Source organism: Anolis carolinensis, unplaced genomic scaffold, assembly GCF_035594765.1.
Source record: "Anolis carolinensis isolate JA03-04 unplaced genomic scaffold, rAnoCar3.1.pri scaffold_7, whole genome shotgun sequence".
NCBI classification, from domain to species: domain Eukaryota; kingdom Metazoa; phylum Chordata; class Lepidosauria; order Squamata; family Dactyloidae; genus Anolis; species Anolis carolinensis.
In genome coordinates this window covers 8,716,831-8,741,434 of record NW_026943818.1, presented here as the reverse complement: position 1 = coordinate 8,741,434, position 24,604 = coordinate 8,716,831, and the positions used below count along the sequence as shown (strand labels likewise).

General features: G+C 45.2%; 2 protein-coding genes across 8 annotated transcripts in view; both read left to right on the top strand.

Moving 5' to 3' along the window:
* ralgps1 (Ral GEF with PH domain and SH3 binding motif 1) overlaps positions 1-24,604 on the top strand; it is a 199,914-nt gene that overhangs the window by 25,789 nt on the left and 149,521 nt on the right. For 5 of the 7 annotated variants that reach the window (XM_062960602.1, XM_062960604.1, XM_008120838.3 and 2 more), the window contains exons 3-8: positions 1,247-1,367; positions 7,196-7,303; positions 7,623-7,673; positions 21,303-21,386; positions 22,823-22,912; positions 23,023-23,115. In XM_062960602.1, coding sequence (XP_062816672.1) covers positions 1,311-1,367; positions 7,196-7,303; positions 7,623-7,673; positions 21,303-21,386; positions 22,823-22,912; positions 23,023-23,115 — 483 coding nt within the window. In that variant the 5' untranslated portion in view covers positions 1,247-1,310. The remainder of the gene's footprint in view (positions 1-1,246; positions 1,368-7,195; positions 7,304-7,622; positions 7,674-21,302; positions 21,387-22,822; positions 22,913-23,022; positions 23,116-24,604) is intronic. The other 2 variants (XM_062960603.1, XM_008120835.3) reach the window with 1 other exon arrangement.
* Positions 11,838-15,306, top strand: LOC134293149 (uncharacterized). Its single transcript, XM_062959814.1, has one exon. The coding sequence runs from the start codon at positions 11,850-11,852 to the stop codon at positions 14,700-14,702; it is 2,853 nt and encodes a 950-aa protein (XP_062815884.1). The 5' UTR covers positions 11,838-11,849; the 3' UTR covers positions 14,703-15,306.

Genomic DNA, 24,604 nt, shown 5'->3' with positions numbered 1-24,604 from the left:
ATAATTGTGCGGTTTTCTGGCATTGTATATTTCTGCCGCTTCTGTGACTGTTAAGCCCCCCCATCACGTCAAGGTGGCACCTGCGGGGAGAAGAGCTGGCTCTGGCTCACGAATGGGACCCTGAAGAAGGAGACAGAAGGCCTGATCCTTGCAGCCCAGGAGCAAGACATCAGGACAAAGGCAATTCAGGCCAAGATCGAAAAATCAGCTGATGACCCAAAATGCAGACTGTGCAAGGAAGCTGACGAAACCATTGATCATATCCTCAGCTGCTGTAAGAAAATCGCACAGACAGACTACAAACAGAGGCACAACCATGTGGCCCAAATGATCCATTGGAACTTATGCCTCAAGTACCACCTCCCAGCAGCAAAGAACTGGTGGGATCACAAACCTGCAAAAGTATTGGAAAGTATTGGAAAATGAGCACGCAAAGATACTGTGGGACTTCCGAATCCAGACTGACACAGTCCTAGGCACTTGGGAAGTGTTCGACTTGTGATTTTGTGATACGAAATCCAGCATATCTATCTTGTTTGCTGTGTCATAATAAAATAATAATAATAATAATAATAATAAGATCAGAGTGAAATAATAAATGTATTATTATTAATAATAAAAATAGGGTAAAATAAATTTAATAGTAGCAACAATAATAGATAAAAATAATAAATGTAATATTACCAATAATAATAGAGAAAAATAATAAATGTACCATATATTCTCGAGTATAAGCTGACCCAAATATAAACCAACCAGGACCCTCACCCGAGTATAAGTCTTTAAAAAAGGGCTGAAAAACTAGGCTTATACTTGAGTATATACAGTACATTAAATACCGCCATACCAACTTAATGTGAGCCAATATTCTAGCTGAATATTGTAACCATTCTGAACCAATGATGGGGAGTTTGTAGTGATGGAATGGGTCTCTCTGCCAAGCCTTCTGATTTGAGAAGCAAATAAATAAAGGTAAAAGAACTTGCTCAATCCATCTTGGGGACTGTAATGGAAAAGGAAAAGCAGGTGGCCTTTAAATTATTTAGGACTCAAGCTGTGTTTGGTTTTATAGGTCAGTATGGCTATATTTCCAAAATGTATTGGCCGTAAAGTATGAGAGCATGGAATTCTGGCAAAAGGGCGCCTGTTACGCATTGCAAATTATTTTCTTCACCTTTTTTAAATGGGCTTCACGCTTGCGACCACCCTTAGATCAGATTCTCATAAATTGTGTTTACATTTGCAGCAGTTCTCCGTTATTGTGTCACCGCTGGTGGCTGAGCTGACGTTTCCTGCATCCTAAGGAGATTATGTATAAAAGGAATGGCCTCATGGCCAACGTGACAGTGACCTCCGCCACTCCAGAGGTAACTCTCCTTTGCTTCTGTTTTATTATAACCATCGTTATAGCAAGTGGAGTTCCTTTAATGTTCCTGTAAACCAGGCCTGAACATCCTGTGTGTTTTGGACTTCAGCTCCCAGAATTCCTAACCATTGGGCAAGCTGGCTAAGGCTTCCAGGAGTTGGAGGCCCAAACACCTGCAGGGCTACCTGTCATGAAATGTATGATGTATGGTTTGAATGGAATTGTATGAAAGATGTATGGTTGGGGTCTATATCATCTAGACATACCATCCGAGTTGTTGGGGAGCTCCTGCGGCCTCCCGAGACCCAGGGGCTTCCTGATGACTTGGCAACTCAGTGCAGCGATTTCGCGCACCATTTTGCAGGCAAAGTTGCTCAGATACGCCGTGACTCCAGCTTAATTGTAGTTCCAGCGGAGGTAACTGAGGTACCTGTCTGTCTGATCTTGTGGGATTCTTTCCGGCTTGTTCTTCCTGATGACGTGGAGGGGATTCTTGGGTCTGTGAGGGCGACCACTTGCACTCTGGATCCTTGTCCTTCTTGGCTGGTTAAGCTGGCCAAAGATGGGTTGTTGGATTGGTTTGTGGCTATTATAAATGCCTCCTTGGGTCAGGGGTCAGTTCCATCCTGCTTTAAGCAGGCGGTAGTAAAACCATTACTAAAAAAGACCTCCTTAGACCCATCTGTATGTAACAACTACAGACCAATTTCCAACCTCCCGTTTCTGGGCAAGGTTCTGGAGCAGGTGGTTGCCACGCAGCTCCAGGAGTTCCTCGATGACACTGATTTTCTGGACCGCTCGCAATTTGGCTTCAGGCCTGGGCACAGTACCGAGACAGCTTTGGTCGCCTTGATGGATGACCTCTGCAGGGAGCTGGACAGGGGGAGTGTGACCCTGCTGGTTCTCTTGGACATCTCAGCGGCTTTCGATAACATCGACCATGGTATCCTTCTGGGGAGGCTCTCCGGGATGGGGCTTGGTGGCACGGTTCTGCAGTGGCTCCGGTCCTTCCTGGAGGGTCGCACCCAGATGGTGAAGCTGGGGGATACCTGCTCGGACCCCTGGCCTTTGACCTATGGGGTTCCGCAGGGGTCTATCTTATCCCCCATGCTATTCAACATCTACATGAAACCGCTGGGAGAGGTCATCCGGAGTTTTGGAGGGTGTTGCCATCTCTACGCAGATGACACGCAAATCCACTACTCGTTTCCATCTGACTCCAAGGAAGCCCCTCGGATGCAGAACCAGTGCCTGGCCGCTGTGGCGGACTGGATGAGGAGGAACAAACTGAGGATCAATCCTGACAAGACAGAGGCCCTCCTGGTCAGTCGCACGTCTGATCGGGGTATTGGGTGGCAACCTGTGCTGGACGGGGTCGCACTTCCCCTGAAATCACAGGTCCGCAGTTTGGGGGTCCTCCTGGACTCAGCGCTGACGCTTGAGGCTCAGGTGTCGGCGGTGGCCGGGAGGGCCTTTGCACAACTCAAGCTTGTGCGCCAACTGTGACCATACCTCGTGAAGTCTGACTTGACCATGGTGGTGCATGCCTTAGTTACCTCTAGACTGGACTACTGTAATGTGCTCTACGTGGGGCTTCCCTTGAAGACGGCCCGGAAACTACAATTGGTCCAACGCTCGGCTGCCAGGTTAATTACGGGGGCGAGTTACAGAGAGAGATCCACTCCCTTGTTCAAGGAGCTCCACTGGCTGCCTTTTATCTTCCGGTCCCAATTCAAGGTGTATACCATCACATATAAAGCCCTAAACGGTTTAAAACCCACCTACCTTCGTGACCGTATCTCCTACCACAAGCCTACACGATCCCTTCACTCATCAGGGGAAGCTCTCCTGTCCCCACTCCCGATATCCCAGACCCGCCTTGTGGGAACAAGGGAGAGGGCCTTTTCTGCTGTGGCCCTCCGATTGTGGAATTCTCTGCCCGCGGAGATTAGGCAAGCCCCCACACTAGCAGCCTTCAAGAAAGACTTGAAAACATGGCTCTTTCGCTGCGCTTTTGGAGAGTAACCATTTTATATTTCTTTTCCGTTGCTCCCTCTAATATCTATCCTCCAGAATACCCCACTCCCTTATGACCCTGTTCGCTGTGGTTTTTATTTTTATGTCTTTCTCACCCCGAGTTTTAACTTAATGTTCATGTGGTCTGCCCTTGTTTTCATTGTCTCCTTGTTTTACTTTGTAATGGATATTATTATTCATTGTATTGCTTATTGTATTGTGATGTGCTGTTCTTTTATATTCTGTTTACATTGTATTGTTTTGGGCATGACCCCATGTAAACCGCCCCGAGTCCCCGTTGGTGAGATGGTGGCGGGGTATAAATAAAGTTTTATTATTATATTATTATTATTATCCTATGGAATGAGGCCTGGAAAACTGTTAAAAGGAGTTGAAGAATTCATGGACTATTGATAATAATAATAATAATAATAATAATAATAATAATAATAATAATAATAATAATACTAATATAAATCTTTATTTATATCATGAAATGTATGATGTGTATGGCTTGAATGGAATTGTATGAAAGATGTATGGTTGGGGTCTATATCGTCTAGAGATACCATCCTATGGAATGAGGCCTGGAAAACTGTTAAAAGGAGTTGAAGAATTCATGGACTATAATTAATTAATAATTAATAATAATAATAAATCTTTATTTATATCATGAAATGTATGATGTATGGTTTGAATGGAATTATATGAAAGAGGTATGGTTGGGGTCTATATGGTCTTGAGATACCATCCTATGGAATGAGGCCTGGAAAACTGTAAAAAGGAGTTGAAGAATTCATGGACTATAATTAATAATAATAATAATAATAATAATACTAATATAAATCTTTATTTATATCATGAAATGTATGATGTGTATGGCTTGAATGGAATTGTATGAAAGATGTATGGTTGGGGTCTATATCGTCTAGAGATACCATCCTATGGAATGAGGCCTGGAAAACTGTTAAAAGGAGTTGAAGAATTCATGGACTATAATTAATTAATAATTAATAATAATAATAAATCTTTATTTATATCATGAAATGTATGATGTATGGTTTGAATGGAATTATATGAAAGAGGTATGGTTGGGGTCTATATGGTCTTGAGATACCATCCTATGGAATGAGGCCTGGAAAACTGTAAAAAGGAGTTGAAGAATTCATGGACTATAATTAATAATAATAATAATAATAATAATAATAATAATAATAATAATAATAATAAAAAATCTTTATTTATATCATCACAGGACCCAAAGCGGCTTACAACATATTAAAATCACATAAAAAACAATCAGAGTACATCACAATAAATATAAGCATAATAACATACACAAATTAAGAAAAACGACTACAATATACATTCAGAGTTCGTCTGAATGTAATTAAAAGTTTCTGATGAGAACTGTGGCAGTGATTAACTTTTGGGGAAAAACGTGTTTACATTATCAGAGACAATGGCTTTTTAAGTTAAGGAAATGTTTGCAATGTTTATGTTAATAAGGATGTCAACACAAGGCTCCTTAGGTTTACCAACATCAGTTAAGGAGAGTCAACATCTGCCAGGAACTAGGAATCCAGGATGTTTCATGCCGGAAAAACATCTAACATTCATTTACAACTTTGGAACAACATCAGCAAGAAATATTGCTATATAAGAGACCTTCTAATATCCCAAAAGTGTGGCAGACAGCAATGCGCTTGCCTCCTTTTGTCAAGGGAAGAGAAAGGAGTGCAATTTTGGAGTATGATACATTTTGTAGGGAGTCAGTTTCTGCTGTAGGGAAAACACAGATATGATCCTTGACATTGTTCTTAGAGAAAGAGGATGCATTTTGGAAGTTTTGGAACACTGCGTTGGCAGGCTGCCGGGAAAGCAGGGTTTGGCCTAAGTAGATACTTCTCCAAGGAGGGAGAAAGGATATGGGAATACTTGGATGCATGAGCATGAATGAATGTGTATGTGTAATCTGAATGCAGAGTAAAAATGTAATGTTTGTTAGCCAATGTAACTGTAGGTTGTTTGTGGATTCAATGTAGTTACATACAATCTGTATACCCAATGTTGTTCTTTGTGTAAACGTTCTGATACCCAATTACTGAAAAATTGCAATAAAAAGAACCTATGCTTTACAGTTATCGAAAAGTTCTTCATAACACACAGGTTGTGCAAGCCTGCTGTAAACTGTTTACTCGAATCTATTTAACAACTAGTATAATGCATGAGTCCCCCATGGCGCAGTGTGTGAAAGCACTGAGCTGCTGAACTTGCAGACCAAAAGGTCGCAGATTCGAATCCAGGAAGCGGAATGAGCACCCGCTGTTAGCCCCAGCATCTCCCAACCTCAAAAACATGCCAGTGTGAGTAGATCAATAGGTACCGCTCCAGCGCTCCATGCAGTCATGCCAGTGGCCACATGACCTTGGAGGTGTCTATGGACAACACCGGCTCTTCGGCTTAGAAATGGAGATGAGCACCAACCCCCAGAGTTGGACACAACTGGACTTAATGTCAGGGGAAAACCTTTACCTTATAATGCATAACATTTATTTTCTCAGGAAACTTTGAATGCTTTGAATGCGATTTCCTGCTTCTTAGCAGGGGGTTGGACTGGATGGCCCACGAGGTCTCTTCCAACTCTACTATTCTATGATTCTATGATTCTATGATTCTATGAAGCAATGGATATGTGTACACTAACCCTTATGAACATAGGCACATATGTCCCATTGATATAATTTCCAGTACCTTAAATTGGAAGTTGTGCATATTTTCTCTTGTTGTTATCAGCAGTGTGATCCATTAAAAAGAAACCAGTTTAGAAGCGACTAGCTATTCCCAGCCACGCGTTGCTGTGGCGAAGTATGGTGGTATGGGAAATAAAGTATTGAGGAATTGGTGGTAGTTAAGGTAAAGGGTAAACGTTTTCTCCTGATGTTAAGTTCAGTCGTGTCTGACTCTGGGGGTTGGTGCTCATCTCCATTTCTAAGCCGAAGAGCCGGCTTTGTCCATAGATTCCTCCAAGGTCATGTAACATGGCTGCATGGAGCGCCGTTACCTTCCCGCCGGAACAGTACCTATTCATCTACTCTCATTTGCATGCTTTTGATGTTCCACTGGCCTGTTTATGTTGAATAATTGAGACTCTACTGTATATTTATAATCTTATATTATGTGCTTAGAACTGGATTATATGAGGCCCCTTGTACACAGCTGGATAAAATGCACACTGAAGTGGATTCTATGGCAGTGTGGAGTGAAGATAATGCAGATAATATGAGATTATAAATGGGTTATATAGCTGTGTGGAAGGGTCTTGAGTCTATACTTCCATATAATCCAGTTCAAATCTGATAATCTGTATTTTATAGGCAAAGAGGCCTAAGTGAGGCCTAACTCTGCCTGTCCCTGGGCTGATTGGGTTGTTAGGAGACCAAGTGGGCGGAGTTTAGTCTTCTAACTGGCAGCAATTGGATAAAAACAATTATTCCTCTCCCTCTAATTAGGACTTTATTTTTCTTTTCTTTTTGTTGTATCAACCTAGAGGCGTGGATGAGGGGTTGTGCTGTCAATTTTCGAGGTTGTGGGGTGTTTAGTTTTGTTGGTCGCCGGGATTCCATCACTCTTTTATATATATAGATAGATAGGAGCAGAGGAGGAGAGAAAAAAGGAGAAAAGAAAGAATTAATAAAAATGTAAACAGATATAAGTCTTGGCTTCCTTTTTTCATTGATTGATGTAAACTTTAGCTAATTTGTGTTAAGATTTTGCTTCCAAGCAACCTCACTTTCCCCCCTCTTTTCACAGGGTAGCAGCAGTTCTGACTCTCTGGAAGGACGGAGTTCGGATTATGCCCATAAAAGCTATGATGCAGTTGTATTTGATGTATTGAAAGTGACTCCAGAGGAGTTCGCCGTGAGTAATGCTCCTAGCTTTATCAATATGGAAAAAGATTACCACGGTTATAAGAAATGAGTTCTTATTTGTGCTCTCTGTGTAACGTATGAATTTTTCTTGTGCCTTTACAAGGTGTTCATAACATTCTAGAGATTTGTCTTTTGGCAGAAAATCTGTCCCTTCAGAATTAATGATAATTTAATTGCAACTTAATACCTTTTTGTCCACTGATTGATTAGCAACATTCTAGAATTTGCAATGTAGCATGAAGGAATTTTCACTCAGCTGACCAATATTTGTGAATGGATAATTGTTCTTTTTCTTACTTTTATTATAGAGTCAGATTACATTGATGGATACGCCAGTATTTAAAGCTATACAACCAGAGGTATGTGCTGTTAACATGAACTATGGTTCTGTATAATAAGTGTTGGAGTCTTAAAAATGACTAACCGGGTAACTTTATATGTATTCCAAGGGAAATGAACCATTATTATTACAAGCTCCAAATTGTACCTTGTACTAGACATTGGGATGCCTGTACCAAGGTTGTTAAGTGCAATTACCATTTTTGCCTTGATTGGAAAATATAAGTAGCGTTCTTTAAAACTTGGAATTCTCAGTGGTTAAAATGAAGTATGATGTTATTCTCTCTCTCTCTCTGCTGCTACCATAAACCATTTTGGATTGGCGAGCACTTCACTTAAAACGTTATATTCCAAATGGTGATACATGATCGTTTCCCCATCAGTGAAATGTGAACTCCTGACTATTCCAAAAACATTGTAACTTATTCATTTTCTGCGTGTTATGACCTCTTATGCAAAATAAGATGGGATGCACTCAGCTAGCTGTAGCTCATTTGATTGGTTTGAATCCAAGTTTTAATTACGTACTGCACTAGAATTCCGGTTATCTGACATAAACGGGCGAGCCGAAACTGTTGGATAATAGGGAGGCCCTATTATCCCTCCCGGGAAGCCGGGTGCTTGCCGATGGGAAGGGTCTTGTCCCTCCGGCAAGTACCTTGTTTAGAGAAGCCCGCTGCATGAGGGACAAGACTCTTCCCTCCGGCAAGCACCCGGCACTTTGGAGAAGCCCAGTGTGCGTTGCTGTAAACCAGGTGCTTGCCGGAGGGAAGAGCCTCGTCCCTCCGGCAAGCACCCAGTTTAGAGAAGCCCAATGCATGTCGCAAGGCAGCAACACGCACCGGGCTTCTCCAAAGTGCCGGGTGCTTGCCGAAGGGAAAAGTCTTGTCCCTCCGGCAAACACCTGGTTTAAAGAAGCCCATTGCATAACAGACAAGACTCTTCCCTCCGGCAACCACCCGGCACTTTGGAGAAGCCCGGTGTGTGTTGCTCTAAACCGGGTGCTTGCCGGAGAGAAGAACTCGTCCTTCCAGCAAACACCTGGTTTAGAGAAGCCCATTGCATGACGAACAAGACTCTTCCCTCCGGCAAGCACCCGGCACTTTGGAGAAGCCCATTGCATGTTGCTCTAAACCGGGTGCTTCCCGGAGAGAAGAGCCTCATTTCTCCAGCAACACTTGGTTTAGAGAAGTCCACTGCATGATGAACAAGACTTTTCCCCCCGGCAAGCACCCGGCACTTTGGAGAAGCCCGGTGCGTGTTGCTCTAAACCGGGTGCTTGCCGGAGAGAAGAGCTCGTCCCTCCGACAAGCACCTGGTTTAGAGAAGCCCGCTGCATGAGGGACAAGACTCTTCCCTCCAGCAAGCACTCGGCACTTTGGAGAAGCTTGGTGTGCGTTGCTGTAAACCGGGTGCTTGCCAAAGGGAAGAGCCTCGTCCCTCTGGCAAGCACCCGGTTTAGAGAAGCCCGATGCATGTTGCTAGGCAGCAACACACACCAAGCTTTTCCAAAGTGCCAGGTGCTTGCCGAAGAGAAGAGTCTCGTCCCGCCAGCAAGGACCTGGTTTAGAGAAGCCTACTGCATGACAGACAAGACTCTTCCCTCCGGCAACCACCCAGCACTTTGGAGAAGCCCGGTGTGTGTTGCTCTAAACCGGGTGCTTGCCGGAGAGAAGAGCCTCATTTCTCCAGCAAGCACTTGGTTTAGAGAAGTCCACTGCATGATGAACAAGACATTTCCCCCCGGCAAGCACCCGGCACTTTGGAGAAGCCCGGTGTGTGTTGCTCTAAACCGGGTGCTTTTTCTTCGTGTACTCTGTGAATGCACACTAATGGAGAGACTGCGCCTGCGCAGGTCCCAACGGAAACTCTTCCCAAGCTAAAGTTTAAATTTTGGCGGTAGCCACGCCCCCCGTCCCCAGAGGGCATATAAGCAGCCCTGGGCGTCCGCTCTCCAGTTCCTTTTTTTCCGCCGCAAGGTTCACTTCGGATTCTCATGTCTACTACTCGCTTCAAACGTTGCACTCAGTGTGCCGCTAAAATTCCTGACTCCGACGGCCACGCCAAGTGCCTCTTCTGTCTGGGAGAGGCCCATGTCGTCGGTACCTGCCGCTTTTGCCTAGCCCTAACGGCTCAAGCAAGAAAAAATAGGGCTGCGAGACTTAGAGCAGCGCTCTACGAGAAGTCACTCGCCCCTGAGCCCGCTCCGTCGACGTCGGGCGCGTCGTCGACGCCGAGTCTGAGACCGATGTCGGCACCGGCTGCTAAGGCCTCTTCGGTTTCGTCGAGGGCGTCTAGGGCTTCCAAATCAGCTAAGCCCGTCAAACCGCCGTGCACGCTCACCACTGTCACCATGTCGACTCGTTCCGGCAGACTTGGTCCTTCCTCGACGTTGAGCTCGGTGGCCTCTGTGTCTTCGGTTCGATCCCACCTTGGGTCTCCTCCATCGACCTCCGCGATGAAAATCGCCTTTAAGAGAGCCCACGAGGAAGCTCGCCGGACCCAGTCCGATTCGGCAATGGTCCCTCCGACGCCGGGAAAATCTCTAAGGGCTCCTTCTAAACAGCCGCTTGCTAAGAAGAGGGCGACCCAACGCTCCTCCTCCTCTGCCTCTTCTAAAAAGGACATCCCTTCTTCCTCGGCGACTTCTTCTAGGAGATCCTCTCCGATCGCTCCTGCACAGCGGCCTCGCCAGCCCTCTCCTCGGGTTCTGTCGGATGGCGAACTTCAGGACTCACCCCACCACTCCACCCAAACAGTGGTCAGGGTGCCGTCGCCTCGACCTGCTGCCGTGCATCGTCCGTCACGCCAGCAGCTTTTTCCCCCGACCTCGACACTGGAACGGGGTAGACAAACCACCCGCCTGGCTCGAGCTGCCCAAGCTTCGGCCTCCAAAGAAACTCGGGCTCAGATGGCTCCTGCTCTTGAGGCTTTGCCTCCCCCAGAGACTGTACTTTCATCTCCCCCTCAGTCCCCCCAAGGGGCTGAGGACGATGAGATCGATGTCGACCGTCCTGACTCTGCGCTCTCAGCCTCGGTGGTGTCTCTCGGCCTCGACCTCTCTCCTCCTCACGATGCGTATGAGGTGGATCCTCCCTCACCCACGGACAATATTCGGGCCTTCTCGGACCAGATGGTGAGAATGGCCGATGCTCTAGGTCTGGAGATCAAACAAACTTCTAAGGCGGTGTCTGATCCGGTTTTCAAGCGGGTCCAAGCCCAAGCCCCTCCGGCCACGCTGCTTCCGTTCTTACCTTCTGGACGTCATCCAGGCATCGTGGAAAACTCCTTCCTCGATCCCTCCTACCTCAAAACGGATTGAATCCTGGTACCGCACCGATGACGATGCCTTACAGTGGCTAAAACACCATCCCGACCCAAATTCTATGGTCGTTAAGGCTTCACAGACTTCCGGTCGTGAGTCAAATACCCCTGCGGATAGAGAGGGTAAAAGGTTTGACGCGGTGGGCCGAAAGCTCTATTCTGGGGCCCTTCTACTCTGCAGAATGGCGAACTATGGCGCCTGTATGGGTGCATACCAGCAAATCCTTTGGGAGAAAGCTCAGCCCTTCTTCTCTAAGCTGTCTGACGAAGACCGTTCGGTGCTGTCTACACTTCAGCAGGAGGCTGACTCCCTAGCCCACCATCAAATTCAGATGGCAAAACATACAGGAGACACGGCCGGTAAGATGATTGCCCATGCCATTGCCATCCGCCGTCACGCCTGGCTGAGGTCGTCGGGCCTGTCTTCTTCTTCTAGACAAGTTATTGAAGATCTTCCGTTCGATGCCTTGGGTCTCTTTAATTCCGGCACCGACGATAAACTCAAAACTAACCATGACTTTAAAGTCCTAGCTACCAAATGTGGAGACCAGCCTCAAACCCACCGTACCAAATGGTTTCCTCAACGCTTTCGCCGTTTTCCGCCTCCTTCTTACCGTCACCAGTCCTTCAGGCGCCCCTCGGTTTCGAATAACCAGAACCGCCAACAACCCCGTCGGCCTACTCATCCTCAGAGGCACCGCGGCCGTACTACTCCCACCTCCGGCCAACCTCAGCGGCGCTCCTGACGCCCTTCCTCCTTGTCGAGACTATACCTTCGGTACCGATGCAAGACCCATTCCTCCTCAGCCCTCCCCTCTGCTGCATCAACCTCACAGCCTCTTTTCAGATCGCCTGGCTCCTTTCTTCCATCAATGGGAGTCTATTACTTCGGATGCCTGGGTTCTCCGAATTGTTCAAGACGGTTATGCCTTGGAGTTCGAAGAGCTCCCGCCCACAGGGCAAATCCTCCTATCCAACCCCTCTCAGGAAATTCTCGCCGAAATCGACACCCTCCTTGCCAAAGGGGCTATTCGGCCTTCTCCATCGGTACAGGACCCTCAAAACTTTTTCTCCAGGTACTTCACGGTCCCGAAGAGGGGAGGGGGGCTCCGCCCCATTTTGGACTTGCGTGTGCTCAATACGTTCATACGCCCGACAAAATTCAGGATGGTATCCATCGCTTCCATTCTCCCTATGCTTCAACGAGGGGACTACTTTGTCTCCATAGATTTACGAGACGCTTATTTCCACGTGGCGATTCGGGAAAACCACAGGCGCTTCCTTTGCTTCAAAGTCCTCGACCAAACCTACCAGTTCACCGTTTTACCCTTCGGCCTCGTCACAGCCCCAAGGGTTTTTACCAAAGTCGTCGCTGTCGTGGCTGCCCACCTCAGACTCCAAGGAATCACAGTCTTTCCATATCTGGACGACTGGCTTCTGGTCGGGCCCGACCCTGTCTGCCTTCGTCGTCACGTCGACGTCACCCTCATTCTCCTCGACTCTCTCGGTCTCCAATTGAATCTCGACAAATCTCACTTTGTCCCGTCGAACAAGATCCGCTTCATCGGCGCCCTGTTCGACTCACTCTCTTAAACTGTCTCCCTCCCGCTCGACAGGTTTCTCGCCCTCTGACATCAAGTCTCTCTCTGCGAAACCAGCCGGAGGATTCGAGCCCGGTCCATTCAAGTACTCCTGGGTCACATGGCCTCCACAGTCCTTACGACCCCGTTCGCCAGGCTCCATCTTCGCACTCTGCAGCGTTGGTTCATAGATGTCTTCAAACCATCCCGTCACCTCAACCCGAGGTTTCTCTCCATTCCGCCCCATGTTCGTCAGTCGCTCCGCTGGTGGAAGTCCCCCTCCAACGTTTGCAGGGGACTCCCGTTTCACCAGCCTTCTCCTTCGATCACCGTGACCACGGACTCCTCCAATTACGGCTGGGGAGCTCACCTGGGCAGTCTCACCGTACAAGGCCTTTGGTCTCGCTCCGAAAAGGCCAATCACATAAACTTTCTCGAACTTCTTGCCATCTTCAAAGCTCTGAAAGCCTTCTCCCGCCTGATCTCCCAGAAGTCTGTCCTCGTTCAATCAGACAACACAGTGGCAGTCTTCTACATCAACAAGCAGGGTGGCACGGGTTCGAGGAAGCTCATGCTCCTTTCCTCTCAACTGTGGTCCTGGTGCATAAGTCGCAATGTGCAGATCCTGGCAGTCCACCTTCCCGGGATCCAAAACGACCTGGCGGACGCTCTCAGCAAGATGACGAGTTCCTCCCACGAGTGGATGCTCGATCCCGAGACTCTTCTCTCTCTCTTCCAAAACTGGGGATTCCCCACTCTAGACCTTTTTGCCTCTCCCCAGAATGCGCAACTACCTCGTTACGGCGCGAGACTTCCCCCAGCTTCCTTCCCGGGCTGTCTGGGGGACGCCTTCCTTCTGAACTGGTCGTCGGAACCGATCTACCTCTTTCCGCCGTTCCCCCTGATACCGAAGGTCCTCCAGAAGCTCCAGTCAATTTCGACGTCGGCTATCCTAATAGCACCAGCTTGGCCTCGACAGCCTTGGTTTCCGGCTCTTCTCCGCCTCTCCAAAATGAACTTTCTCACTCTACCTCTCCTACCACACCTCTTGTCGACGGAAAACGGCCAGATCCTGCACCCGGATCTTCCCTCTCTACATCTCACTGCCTGGAGAATTCTCGCCTAGCCTCCCTCCCGCAAAGCCTGCAGGAGATCCTCCAGGCGGCCCATAAGCCGGCTACAACCAGGTCATACACTTATAAAATCTCCCGCTTCCGTGCCTTTCTCCGGTCCCGGGACATTGATGTTTTTCCGACTTCGGTACCGATAGTATTGGACTTTCTTATGACCCTTGTGGATCAAAAACTTTCACTCTCTTCTATGAAGTCCTATCTGGCTGCTCTTTCCTGGTGTTTCCAACAACATGGTAGACCATCTTTGTTCTCTGACCATCTTGTGAAAACCTTTTTAAAAGGGTACAACAACATCCGTCCGCCCTCCCAGCCTCCCACGCCGGGATGGAACCTCGAGCTCGTGCTCTCCCAGCTGACTTTCCCCCCTTTCGAGCCACTGGCGTCTACCGACCTGCGTCTGCTTTCTTGGAAAGTAGCTTTCCTAGTGGCCATAACCTCGGCTCGCAGACCCTCGGAACTGGCAGCCCTTAGGGTTGATGAACCTTATCTCCGCTTTCATCACGACCGAGCCGTTCTTCGCCCGGACATCACCTTCCTCCCGAAGGTGGTCTCAGCCTTTCATCTTAACCAGGACATTGTCCTACCTGCTTTCTTTCCGAACCCTTCGTCCCCTCTGGAACGAAGGATGCATCTCCTCGACGTTCGTAGAGCTCTTCTCTTCTACCGGGACCGCACCAAAGACATTCGTAAGACTCAAAGACTCTTTGTGGCCCATGCCCCAGATAAGCTGGGTAATCCTATTTCCTCGCAAAGATTGTCTCACTGGATTGCTCAGGCTATTGAACTTGCCTACGAACTGGCTAAACGTCCACCTCCCCCGTCCGTTCGCCCGCGTTCGACGAGAGGTCTTTCCACATCAACCGCCTTTTTAAGGGGTATCTCGCTGGACTCTATTTGTAAGGCGGCAATCTGGTCTAACCCCCTTACCTTTGTCTCTCACTATAGAATGGACCAAAAAACCTTGAAAGACTCAGCCTTTGCTAGATCGGTTTTGTCCTCCTGCTTGTCCTAAGGGTTTATTCTCGATACTTACCTACCACTCCACCCTTGGGGGCCCTCCCTCACGGTTCTGTCTATCAGATACCCCGTGTTTGGCCATCTCGTTGTGCCATCTCTATGTTCTAGTTTGCACTGTTTTTTGAGCTATTGTGCCTTATGTACTCCCCCCTTCTTCCTCTTCGGAGGTGATGCACAGTACTTATTTTTCCCCAAGCTGGGAATTGTTTATTTGGTGTCCTGCCGGATCTTTCTCTCGGCATGGTGCTTGTGTTACTGTATGGGTCCTTCGGCCCATGTTATTTATGTTTAATAAAGATGTGTTTGGACATCAACTTGTGGTTAAGGTTTGCCTTGTCCCACCATCCGGGACCTAAGCGTGCTAGTCTCCATTAGTGTGCGTTCACAGAGTACACGAAGAAAAAGGACAGGTTGCTTACCTGTAACCGTGTTTCTTCGAGTGTACTCTGTGAATTCACACAAGCCCGCCCTTCCTTCCCCTCTGGCAAACCCTCTTCCTTTCTCGTTGCCTTGGCGGCGCAGGAACTGGAGAGCGGACGCCCAGGGCTGCTTATATGCCCTCTGGGGACGGGGGGCGTGGCTACCGCCAAAATTTAAACTTTAGCTTGGGAAGAGTTTCCATTGGGACCTGCGCAGGCGCAGTCTCTCCATTAGTGTGAATTCACAGAGTACACTCGAAGAAACACGGTTACAGGTAAGCAACCTGTCCTTCCCGGAGAGAAGAGCCTCATTTCTCCAGCAAGCACCTGGTTTAGAGAAGCCCATTGTATAACAAACAAGACTCTTCCCTCCGGCAAGCACCCGGCACTTTGGAGAAGCCCATTGCGTGTTGCTCTAAACCGGGTGCTTGCCGGAGAGAAGAGCCTCATTTCTCCAGCAAGCACCTGGTTTAGAGAAGCCCATTGCATAACGAACAAGACTCTTCCCCCCGGCAAGCACCCGGCACTTTGGAGAAGCCCGGTGCGTGTTGCTCTAAACCGGGTGCTTGCCGGAGAGAAGAGCCTCATTTCTCCAGCAAGCACCTGGTTTAGAGAAGCCCATTGCATGACGAACAAGACTCTTCCCCCCGGCAAGCACCCGGCACTTTGGAGAAGCCCGGTGCGTGTTGCTCTAAACCGGGTGCTTGCCGGAGGGAAGAGCCTTGTCCCTCTGGCAAGCACCAGGTTTAGAGAAGCCCGCTGCATGTTGCTGCCTAGCAACAAGCACCGGGCTTCTCCAAAGTGCCGGGTACTTGCCGGAGGGAAGAGTCTCATCCCTCTGGCAAGCAGCCTGGGCCACGCAGCCTGGCACGTCGGACAATATGGTACATCGGATAACCAGAACTCTACTATACTTGGAGAAAATTCTAACATAAATGGGGAGAAAACAGGACAGATTTCAGCCCTGTTGACACTGCTATATCAAGCAGAAGATGCAAGGCTTCCTGAAATACGCCCTGTACAAGTGTAGAGTTCATATGTGTGACTGCATAACTACAGTTGTATATAAACAACCTATCTTTTTACTGGTTAGAGTAATCATAACATAGGCCTTGCAAGGTAGAGATGCAGATGACGAATTATAAGTTGGCAGAAGGCAAGGAAAATCGTGAAGTTGTAATATATAGCTCTCCAGTGAATGTAAGAAGTGACTAATTTTGTCAAATAGCTGGTATGTGCAGTCAGCGCTCTGATATATAATTGCTTACATCTGTCCTTGAGCGCACAGCACATGTCATATGTCCTTGAAGCAGAAAGGTTCAGCTGATGATGTTGCTAGCAGTCTTTCTTCAGCCTTCCCTTTAAAGACTGTTAGTTTTCAACATGCAGTATTCTCTAGACTTGGATGTTGATGCAGCTAAATATATGTTAAGCTAAATATATGTTAAGGTAAAGGAGCTGGCATGACTGCACGGAGCACCGTTACCTTCCTGCCAGAGCGGTACCTATTGATGTACTCACATTTGCATGTTTTCGAGCTGCTAGGTTAGCAGAAGCTGGGGCTAACAACAGGCATTCACTCCACTCCCCGAATTCGAACCTGCGACCTTTTGGTCCGCAAGTTCAGCAACTCAGTGTGTTAACACACTGCGCCACTGGGGGCTCCACTACAACAGTTAACAACTGGATTTATGCTATCTATATATATAAAAGAGTGATGGCATCACAGCGACCCACAAAACAACAAAACTACAGGCCCCCCAACCTCGAAATTTGACAACACAACCCATCATCCACGCCTCTAGGTTGATACAACAAAAAGAAAAGAAAAATAAAGTCCTAATTAGAGAGAGAGGAATAATTGCTTTTATCCAATTGCTGCCAGTTAGAAAGCTAAGCTCCTCCAACTTGGTCTCCTAGCAACCCAATAAAAAATAATAAAAAACACTAAAAAAAATTGATACAATAAAATACTATAATAACAGAAAATAACTAAAAAATAATACAAGAAAATAATAAAATATAATAAATAAAAATATAACTTACAATAAAATTAATTTTAAAAAATGCAAATAACGTCAAATAAAAATTATACAACAATTTTTAACCAATACCACCACCACTTTGCCACAGCAACGCGTGGCCGGGCACAGCTAGTGCTGTATATAATATTTGTGATTTCCATGTAAATGTGCATTGGTATTGTCCTCTTCATTATATATATTTACTTAGTCAGAAGCAGTCAGTAAGACAAGTTTGATCATGGTCTTCATGAAACTAGTTTGCCTGGACAAGTTGTGACATAAAATAAAAATCCTAATCTCTTGGCACATAAATATATTTACTCATGTGCTAAGACGCAAACATGTATCCCTCTGATCTCCTTTCAATCATCCTAGCTAGCGAAACACAAGAGGGCATGAACTTTGATTCTGAGAAATTAGAGCTCCAAAGCAGCCCTGACTTTCCACCCAAAGAGCTGTTAACAAATGGCAAAGGCAACCTATCATTTTGGCTCCAGGAGTAGGAATAGCAATGTTGTAATTTCTTGGTCAGGAGCCACTCACTGCTTTGCCTGGCTGCGCTAATGCCATGAAATTCAAGGATCAGTCAGAAAGCTCCGTCTTCAGCTTGACGCTTGACCTTTTCTGGGGGAAGCTTGCTCTGCTGCTGAACGCACAGGCATTCCTAGAGACAAAGGAAAGTGTTGGATGTTTGACGAACATTAATGAGTGTCATATGTTTGTAGAGTCCAGGGCATTTTTCTTTCGGAGTCAGAAAGTGAACTGTCAGGCTTGTCAAACTTGCAATCCCTTGAGCCTTCTGGAGCACACTCACTGTGTTTAACAGCCCACCAGCTGCTTAATACGTCCCCTAATTTTTTGCAAACCAGAATAGTACACGTCAGTGCTTCATAATATATTTCAAAGAGGACTGACAGAGTCAAGACTGTTTCTCTAACTAGCTGGAATTTGTCATTTACATGGTTACACACCCCTAACTCCCCCAATTTTATTTCCTCCCCCAATTTTATTTCTTGATTAATTTATATAGACATAGCTCCTAGTAACTCACTAGAAATGCAAACCACTTGTCGTAAGGCTGAGGAAGTGGTTTTGGCAGCTCCATCCGCGAAACATTGGACTACTTAAATATTTATATTGATCATTCTGTTTTGCTTTGGATAACCAAAGTGACATGATATCATTTCCATAACCTTTAAAGATAACAAGAACAACACTGGAAGGTCAAGATTGCAAAATGTTTGCAATTTTGTTACCACCAAAAAAGTGTTAAAATGTGAGCCATTATTTGCAATTCAGTGCAGTTAAAGCTGACATATAGTGCTCTTTCCAATGTATAATAGCCTGTGACATTTATAGAATTACTAGCTGTGCCCGGCCACGCGTTGCTGTGGCGAAGTATGATGGTATGGGAAATAAAGTAGTGAGGAATTGGTGGTAGTTAAGGTAAAGGGTAAAGGTTTTCCCCTGACATGAAGTCCAGTTGTGTCTGACTCTGGGGGTTGGTGCTCATCTTGAATCTACACTGCCATATAATCCAGTTGAAATAAGATAATCTGTATTTTATAGGCAGTGTGGAAGAGGCCTGATTGAAGTGGCCCTGGGCTGAGTGGGTTACTAGGAGACCAAGTGGGTGGAGCTTAGCCTTCTAACTGACAGCAGAACAAGTGGGTGGAGCTTAGCCTTCTAACTGGCAGCAATTGGATAAAACCAATTATTGTTCTCCCTCTAATTAGGACTTTATTTTTCTTTTCTTTTTGTTGTATGAACGTAGAGGCATGGATGAGGGGTTGTGCTGCCAAGATTAGTGTTACTGGGATGTGTAGTTTTGTTGTTTTGTCCTAGGCCAAAATTTCATTACCCTTTTATATATATAGATAGAAATAGCAGTTCGAAAATATGCAAATGTGAGTAGATCAATAGATACTGCTTCTGCGGGATGGTAACGGTGCTCCGTGCAGTCAGGCCAGTGGCCACATGACCTGGGGGTGTCTACGGACAATGCCGGCTCTTCAGCTTAGAAATGGAGATGAGCACCAACCCCCAGAGTCGGACACGGCTGGACTTAACGACATGGGAAAACCTTTACCTTATTATTATTATTTTATTGTATGACACAGCAAACAAGATAGATATGCTGGATTTCGTTTCACAAAATCACAAGTCGAACACTTCCCAAGCGTTTAGCCTCTGTTTATAGTCAGTCTGTGTGATTTTCTTACAACAGCTGAGGATATGATCAATGGTTTCGTCAGCTTCCTTGCATGGTCACAATTATTATTATTATTATTATTATTATTATTATTATTATTATTATTTTATTATGACACAGCAAACAAGATAGATATGCTGGATTTCATATCACAAAATCACAAGTCGAACACTTCCCAAGTGTCTTGGACTGTGTGATGTATTTTCGGATGATGCGCGCAGATCCCAGCAGGGTGGCCTTTTGCAGCTGGCAGATCGTAATTTTGTCAATGTCTATTGTTTCCAAATGCCGGCTGAGATCTTTTGGCACGGCACCCAATGTGCCCATCACCACCGGGACCACCTGCACTGGTTTCTGCCAGAGTCTTTGAAGTTCAATCTTGAGGTCCTGAGAGCGGCTGAGTTTTTCTTGTTGTTTTTCGTCAATGCGACTGTCACCTGGGATGGCGACATCAATGATCCAAACCTTTTTCTTTTCCACAACTGTGATGTCTGGTGTGTTGTGCTCCAGAACTTTGTCAGTCTGGATTCGGAAGTCCCACAGTATCTTTGCGTTCTCATTTTCCAATGCTTTTGCAGGTTTGTGATCCCACCAGTTCTTTACTGCTGGGAGGTGGTACTTGAGGCATAAGTTCCAATGAATCATTTGGGCCACATAGTTGTGCCTCTGTTTGTAGTCAGTCTGTGTGATTTTCTTACAGCAGCTGAGGATATGATCAATGGTTTCGTCAGCTTCCTTGCACTGTCACAATTCTTATTCTTATTCTTCTTATTCTTCTTCTTCTTATTATTATTGCTCTGAGGCTGAGAGAGAGTGACTTCCACAAAACTGGCAAATCAGGTGGCTTTTGGGTGCCTAGGACATGACCCTGAGGAGGCAGAACCTGAAGAACACTCACAAAATGCCTAGTTTGTTTAGGTTTTATGATAAATATAAAAAGTGTTTTCACTGGTGTTCTCCCCTTCCATTGCTTCCTTGTTTAATGATTCCACGTAATTTATATGTGCAGAGGAGGCTGTTAAGATAAATTCATCTCAGATCCCAGGTGCTCTAAGTAATCTTGAATGGAACATTTTACAGGGAGGTTTTGAACTGTTTGCAAATGGGGTTATGTAATGAGACAGCTGGTTTTCACATACAGTGTAATGGGCGCTGGCTGACACTTCTCGCCTTTTTAAAAGGAGAAGTGTGTAAGTCAGTCCGAAATATGCGTTAGTACATTTACATAACAGCTTGGACATTTTCCCTTTTAAATAGGAAATGGGCAACCTGAATCGATTTAACTTTTGAAATATATGGTGCGGCACAGGAAAAACAAATACTTCCCGGCAAATTCAGCTTCTTAAATTAACTTTTCACCAGCCTTCTAATGAAAATGTTCCTAGGTTTAGTTCCTGTATTGACTTTACAACACCTGCAATTTACATTTCTTAAAATAAATATTAAGTAAACCCAAGGTGAGCCTGACTCAATCTGTTTTCAGTTAGATTGACTTGAAAATTAATTAAGCTGTCCTTCATCGCCACTTTAGGATTGCTTTGCTGGTTTCCTAAATTCAGTTTCTGCAAAAAGCGATCATGTTATGTCTATGTAACTGCTAATGAAACAGTACAAACAAAAGAAGAGGAGAGAAATACCAACATGTTCTGAGAAGAAGTAAATCTATAAAGGCTCAGTCTAGCCTCATATATAAAGATTTTCCCTGACATTAAGTCTAGTCGTGTCCAACTCTGAGGGTTAGTGGTCATCCCCATTTCTAAGCCGAAGAGCCGGCGTTGTCCGTAGACACCTCCTAGGTCAAGGGGCCACTGGCATGACGGCATGGAGCGCCACTACCTTCCTGCCAGAGCAGTACCTATTGATCTACTCACTTTTGCATGTTTTCGAATTGAGAAGAAATTCCATAATTTTTTGATGCACTATTTTGACGTATTTTCCAGGAACTCGCAAGTTGCGGATGGAATAAGAAAGAGAAACACATCCTTGCCCCCAATGTTGTTGCCTTTACAAGGAGGTTTAATCAGGTAAGTGTTTCTAATTACATTTAACAAACAGATATTATATCTGAGGAGTCAATAAGGTTTGGATTTGCGCTGTGCAGCGGTATACAGTGGCTGTATCTGAACCTTTTTAGCAGCTTTGTTTGACTGGAACATAGAATGGAATTATGGCTCTGCAGCAGGAATGCACAGATCTCAGGCACGTTGAATCTGCTGCATTTTTCCATCAAACTCTGAAACCACTGACTGGACCCTGATTCAAAAAACATATGCTTAGAATTAGAGAATTTTTGGACAGAAAATTAACTTTCAAGCTTCTAGTCTCTACTCCTTACTCCCCAAACCTTGTTTAATATAGGACATAATTTAGTTGGGTTACTGTGAGATTGACAGGCTGTATGGCCATGTTCCAGAAGCATTCTTTCCTGATGTTTCGCCCACATCTATGGCAGTCATCCTCAGAGGTTGGTGAGGTCTGTTGTGAACTAGAAAGTGGGGTTTATATACCTGTGAAATAATGTCCAGGGTGGGAGAAAAAACTCTTGTCTGCCTGAGGCAAGTGTGAATGTTACCACTGGACAGCTTGATTAGCATTCAATGGCATTGCAGCTTCAAAGCCTGGCTGTTTCCTGCCTGGGGGAATCCTTGGATGGGAGGTGTTAGCTGGCCCCTGTTGTCTGAGTGTTGCTCTTTATTTATTGTTAGGGTCAGATAAGACTTCCCAACAAAGGCAGGAAGCAGCCAGGCTTTGAAGCTGCAAGACTATTCAATGCTTATCAAGGTGTCCAATTGCAACATTCACACTTGCCTCAAACAGACAAGAGTTCTTTCTCCCACCCTGGACATTGTTCCACACATACATATACAGTAGTGTCTCACTTATCCAAGCCTCGCTTATCCATGTTTCTGGACTATCCAACGCATTTTTGTAGTCAATGTTTTCAATATATCATGATATTGTGGTGCTAAATTCGTAAATACAGTAATTACTACATAGCATTACTGCGTATTGAACTACTTTTGCTGTCAAATTTGTTGTATAACATGATGTTTTGGTGCTTAATTTGTAAAATAATAACCTAATTTGATGTTTAATAGGCTTTAATCCCTCCTTATTATCCAACATATTCGCTTATCCAACATTCTGCCGGCCGGTTTATGTTGGATAAGTGAGACTCTACTTTGTGTGTGTGTGTGTGTGTGTGTGTGTGTATATATATATACACATACACATACACACACCCCACTTGCCTAGTTCACAACAGACCTCACAACCTCTGAGGATGCCTGCCATAGATGTGGGTGAAACTTCAGGAGAGAATGCTTCTGGAACATAGCCATACAGCCTGGAAAACTCCACACAAGTCTACAGTATTGAGTGCTTTGTTTTGAGAGTTGTCAAAGTTTTTAATCGACTGGATATGTTAAAAACTAAATCCAATGTATATGCTATTTTGCAGGTCAGTTTCTGGGTTGTACGAGAAATTTTAACAGCACAGACCTTAAAAATAAGAGCAGAAATATTGAGCCATTTTGTGAAAATAGCAAAGGTAAGTGTATTGCTTTTAAAGAAACTTTTCTCAAAATACCTTCCTTTTGCATTCATCTTCCACTTTGTCTTATTGGCAATTAAACATATAATATCTTCTCTCCTACTTAGAAACTTCTAGAACTGAACAACCTCCATTCCCTCATGTCTGTGGTATCAGCTCTGCAAAGTGCACCTATTTTCAGACTGACAAAGACCTGGGCAGTAAGTTACCCTGGATTTTACTTTGTCTCTCCCCCGACCCTTCAATCTTTGAAAAGTGGTTTCTGCACTGTCTAATTGGGTTACTGTGAGTTTTCTAGGGTGTATGGCCATGTTGCAGTAGTATTCTCTCCTGACGTTACCTCCACATCTATGGCAGGCATCCCCAGTGGTTGTGAGGTCTGTTGGAAACTAGGCAACCTCAGAGGATGCCTGCCATAGATGTGGAGGAAACGTCAGGAGAGAATGCTTTTGGAACATGCCCATACAGCCTGGAAAACTCACAGCAATCCATTGATTCCAGCCATGAAAGTCTTCAACAACGCTCTGTAATTATTTGCATGTAAGAATAAGATAATATTTGAACCAGTAAAAGTCATGTGTTCTGTATATCCACGTGAGAGCGTCTTTATATTAGAGAGATTGGAGCAGCTCCTTTCATCTTTTTGTGGAGCATTCCGGAGAGTTTTTTTTTTCTTTTGCTCGATGGAAGGTGTGTGTTTGCCCACTTTCACCCACGTTTTCCACTGACTTTATTCCATGGGCTCTTCATCATGAAAAAAGCTAAAGGCATGTGGGACCATATCTAGTTACAAATCCTTTCCTCAGCTTTGCTATACGGTGTTCACTTAATGATATGGAATGTGCTTTAACCTGGTTCTATAAAAATTGTAAGCCACAATGTTCATCTTCAGTGTCAAAGGATAACCATTTTAATTCAGAAAGTCCACTGGTGTTCTGAAATCGGTCTATTGCATGAAATCCACAAGCATGTGGACAATTTTGACAGAAAGGAGGAAACCATGAAAATGAACCAAATCTGTTTCCCAGTATTTAATGACTCTAAAATCAGGACAGTAAATAAAGAACATCACTAAAAAAATGGGAATTCCAAACAGGAAGCAATCGGGGCTAGCTAACTCCTCCCAATCAAGGATTCCCCCAGGCAGGAAGCACCCAGGCTTTGAAGCTGCAAGGCTGTTCAATGCTAATCAAGGTGTCCTGGAGCAACATTCACACAAACAGACAAGAGTTCTTTCTCCCATCCTAGACATCAATCCACAGATATATATATATATATATATATATATAAACCCCACTTGCTGAGTTTCCAATAGACCTCACAACCTCTGAGGATGCCTGCCATAGATGTGGATGAAACGTCCGGAGAGAATGCTTCTGGAACATGGACATACAGCCAGGAAAATGCACAGCAACCTAGGTTAATTCCGTTGTCCATCACAAATGTAATATTTGCTTTTCATTTTCCAATGCACGATTTAGTTTAAGTCATAATTTAATATGTGTGTTTAGGTTCCCATGTTTAAGAAAACTCTGGGGTCACCAGGTTGTCAGGCACATACATGAACCCTAGTTGGTGGCGAAAAGTATTTTTGTTGGTCAGTGTACATTTCAGCAAATTCATTTTGTTCCTTTTTTATTCTGAGACATTTACTGTGACTATCCTATTCATCCTGTTTATAGTCATACA

What these genes read in the sequence shown, in the direction of transcription:
- LOC134293149 (XM_062959814.1), top strand. Translation starts at nt 11,850, where the DNA reads ATGGGAGTCTATTACTTCGGATGCCTGGGTTCTCCGAATTGTTCAAGA.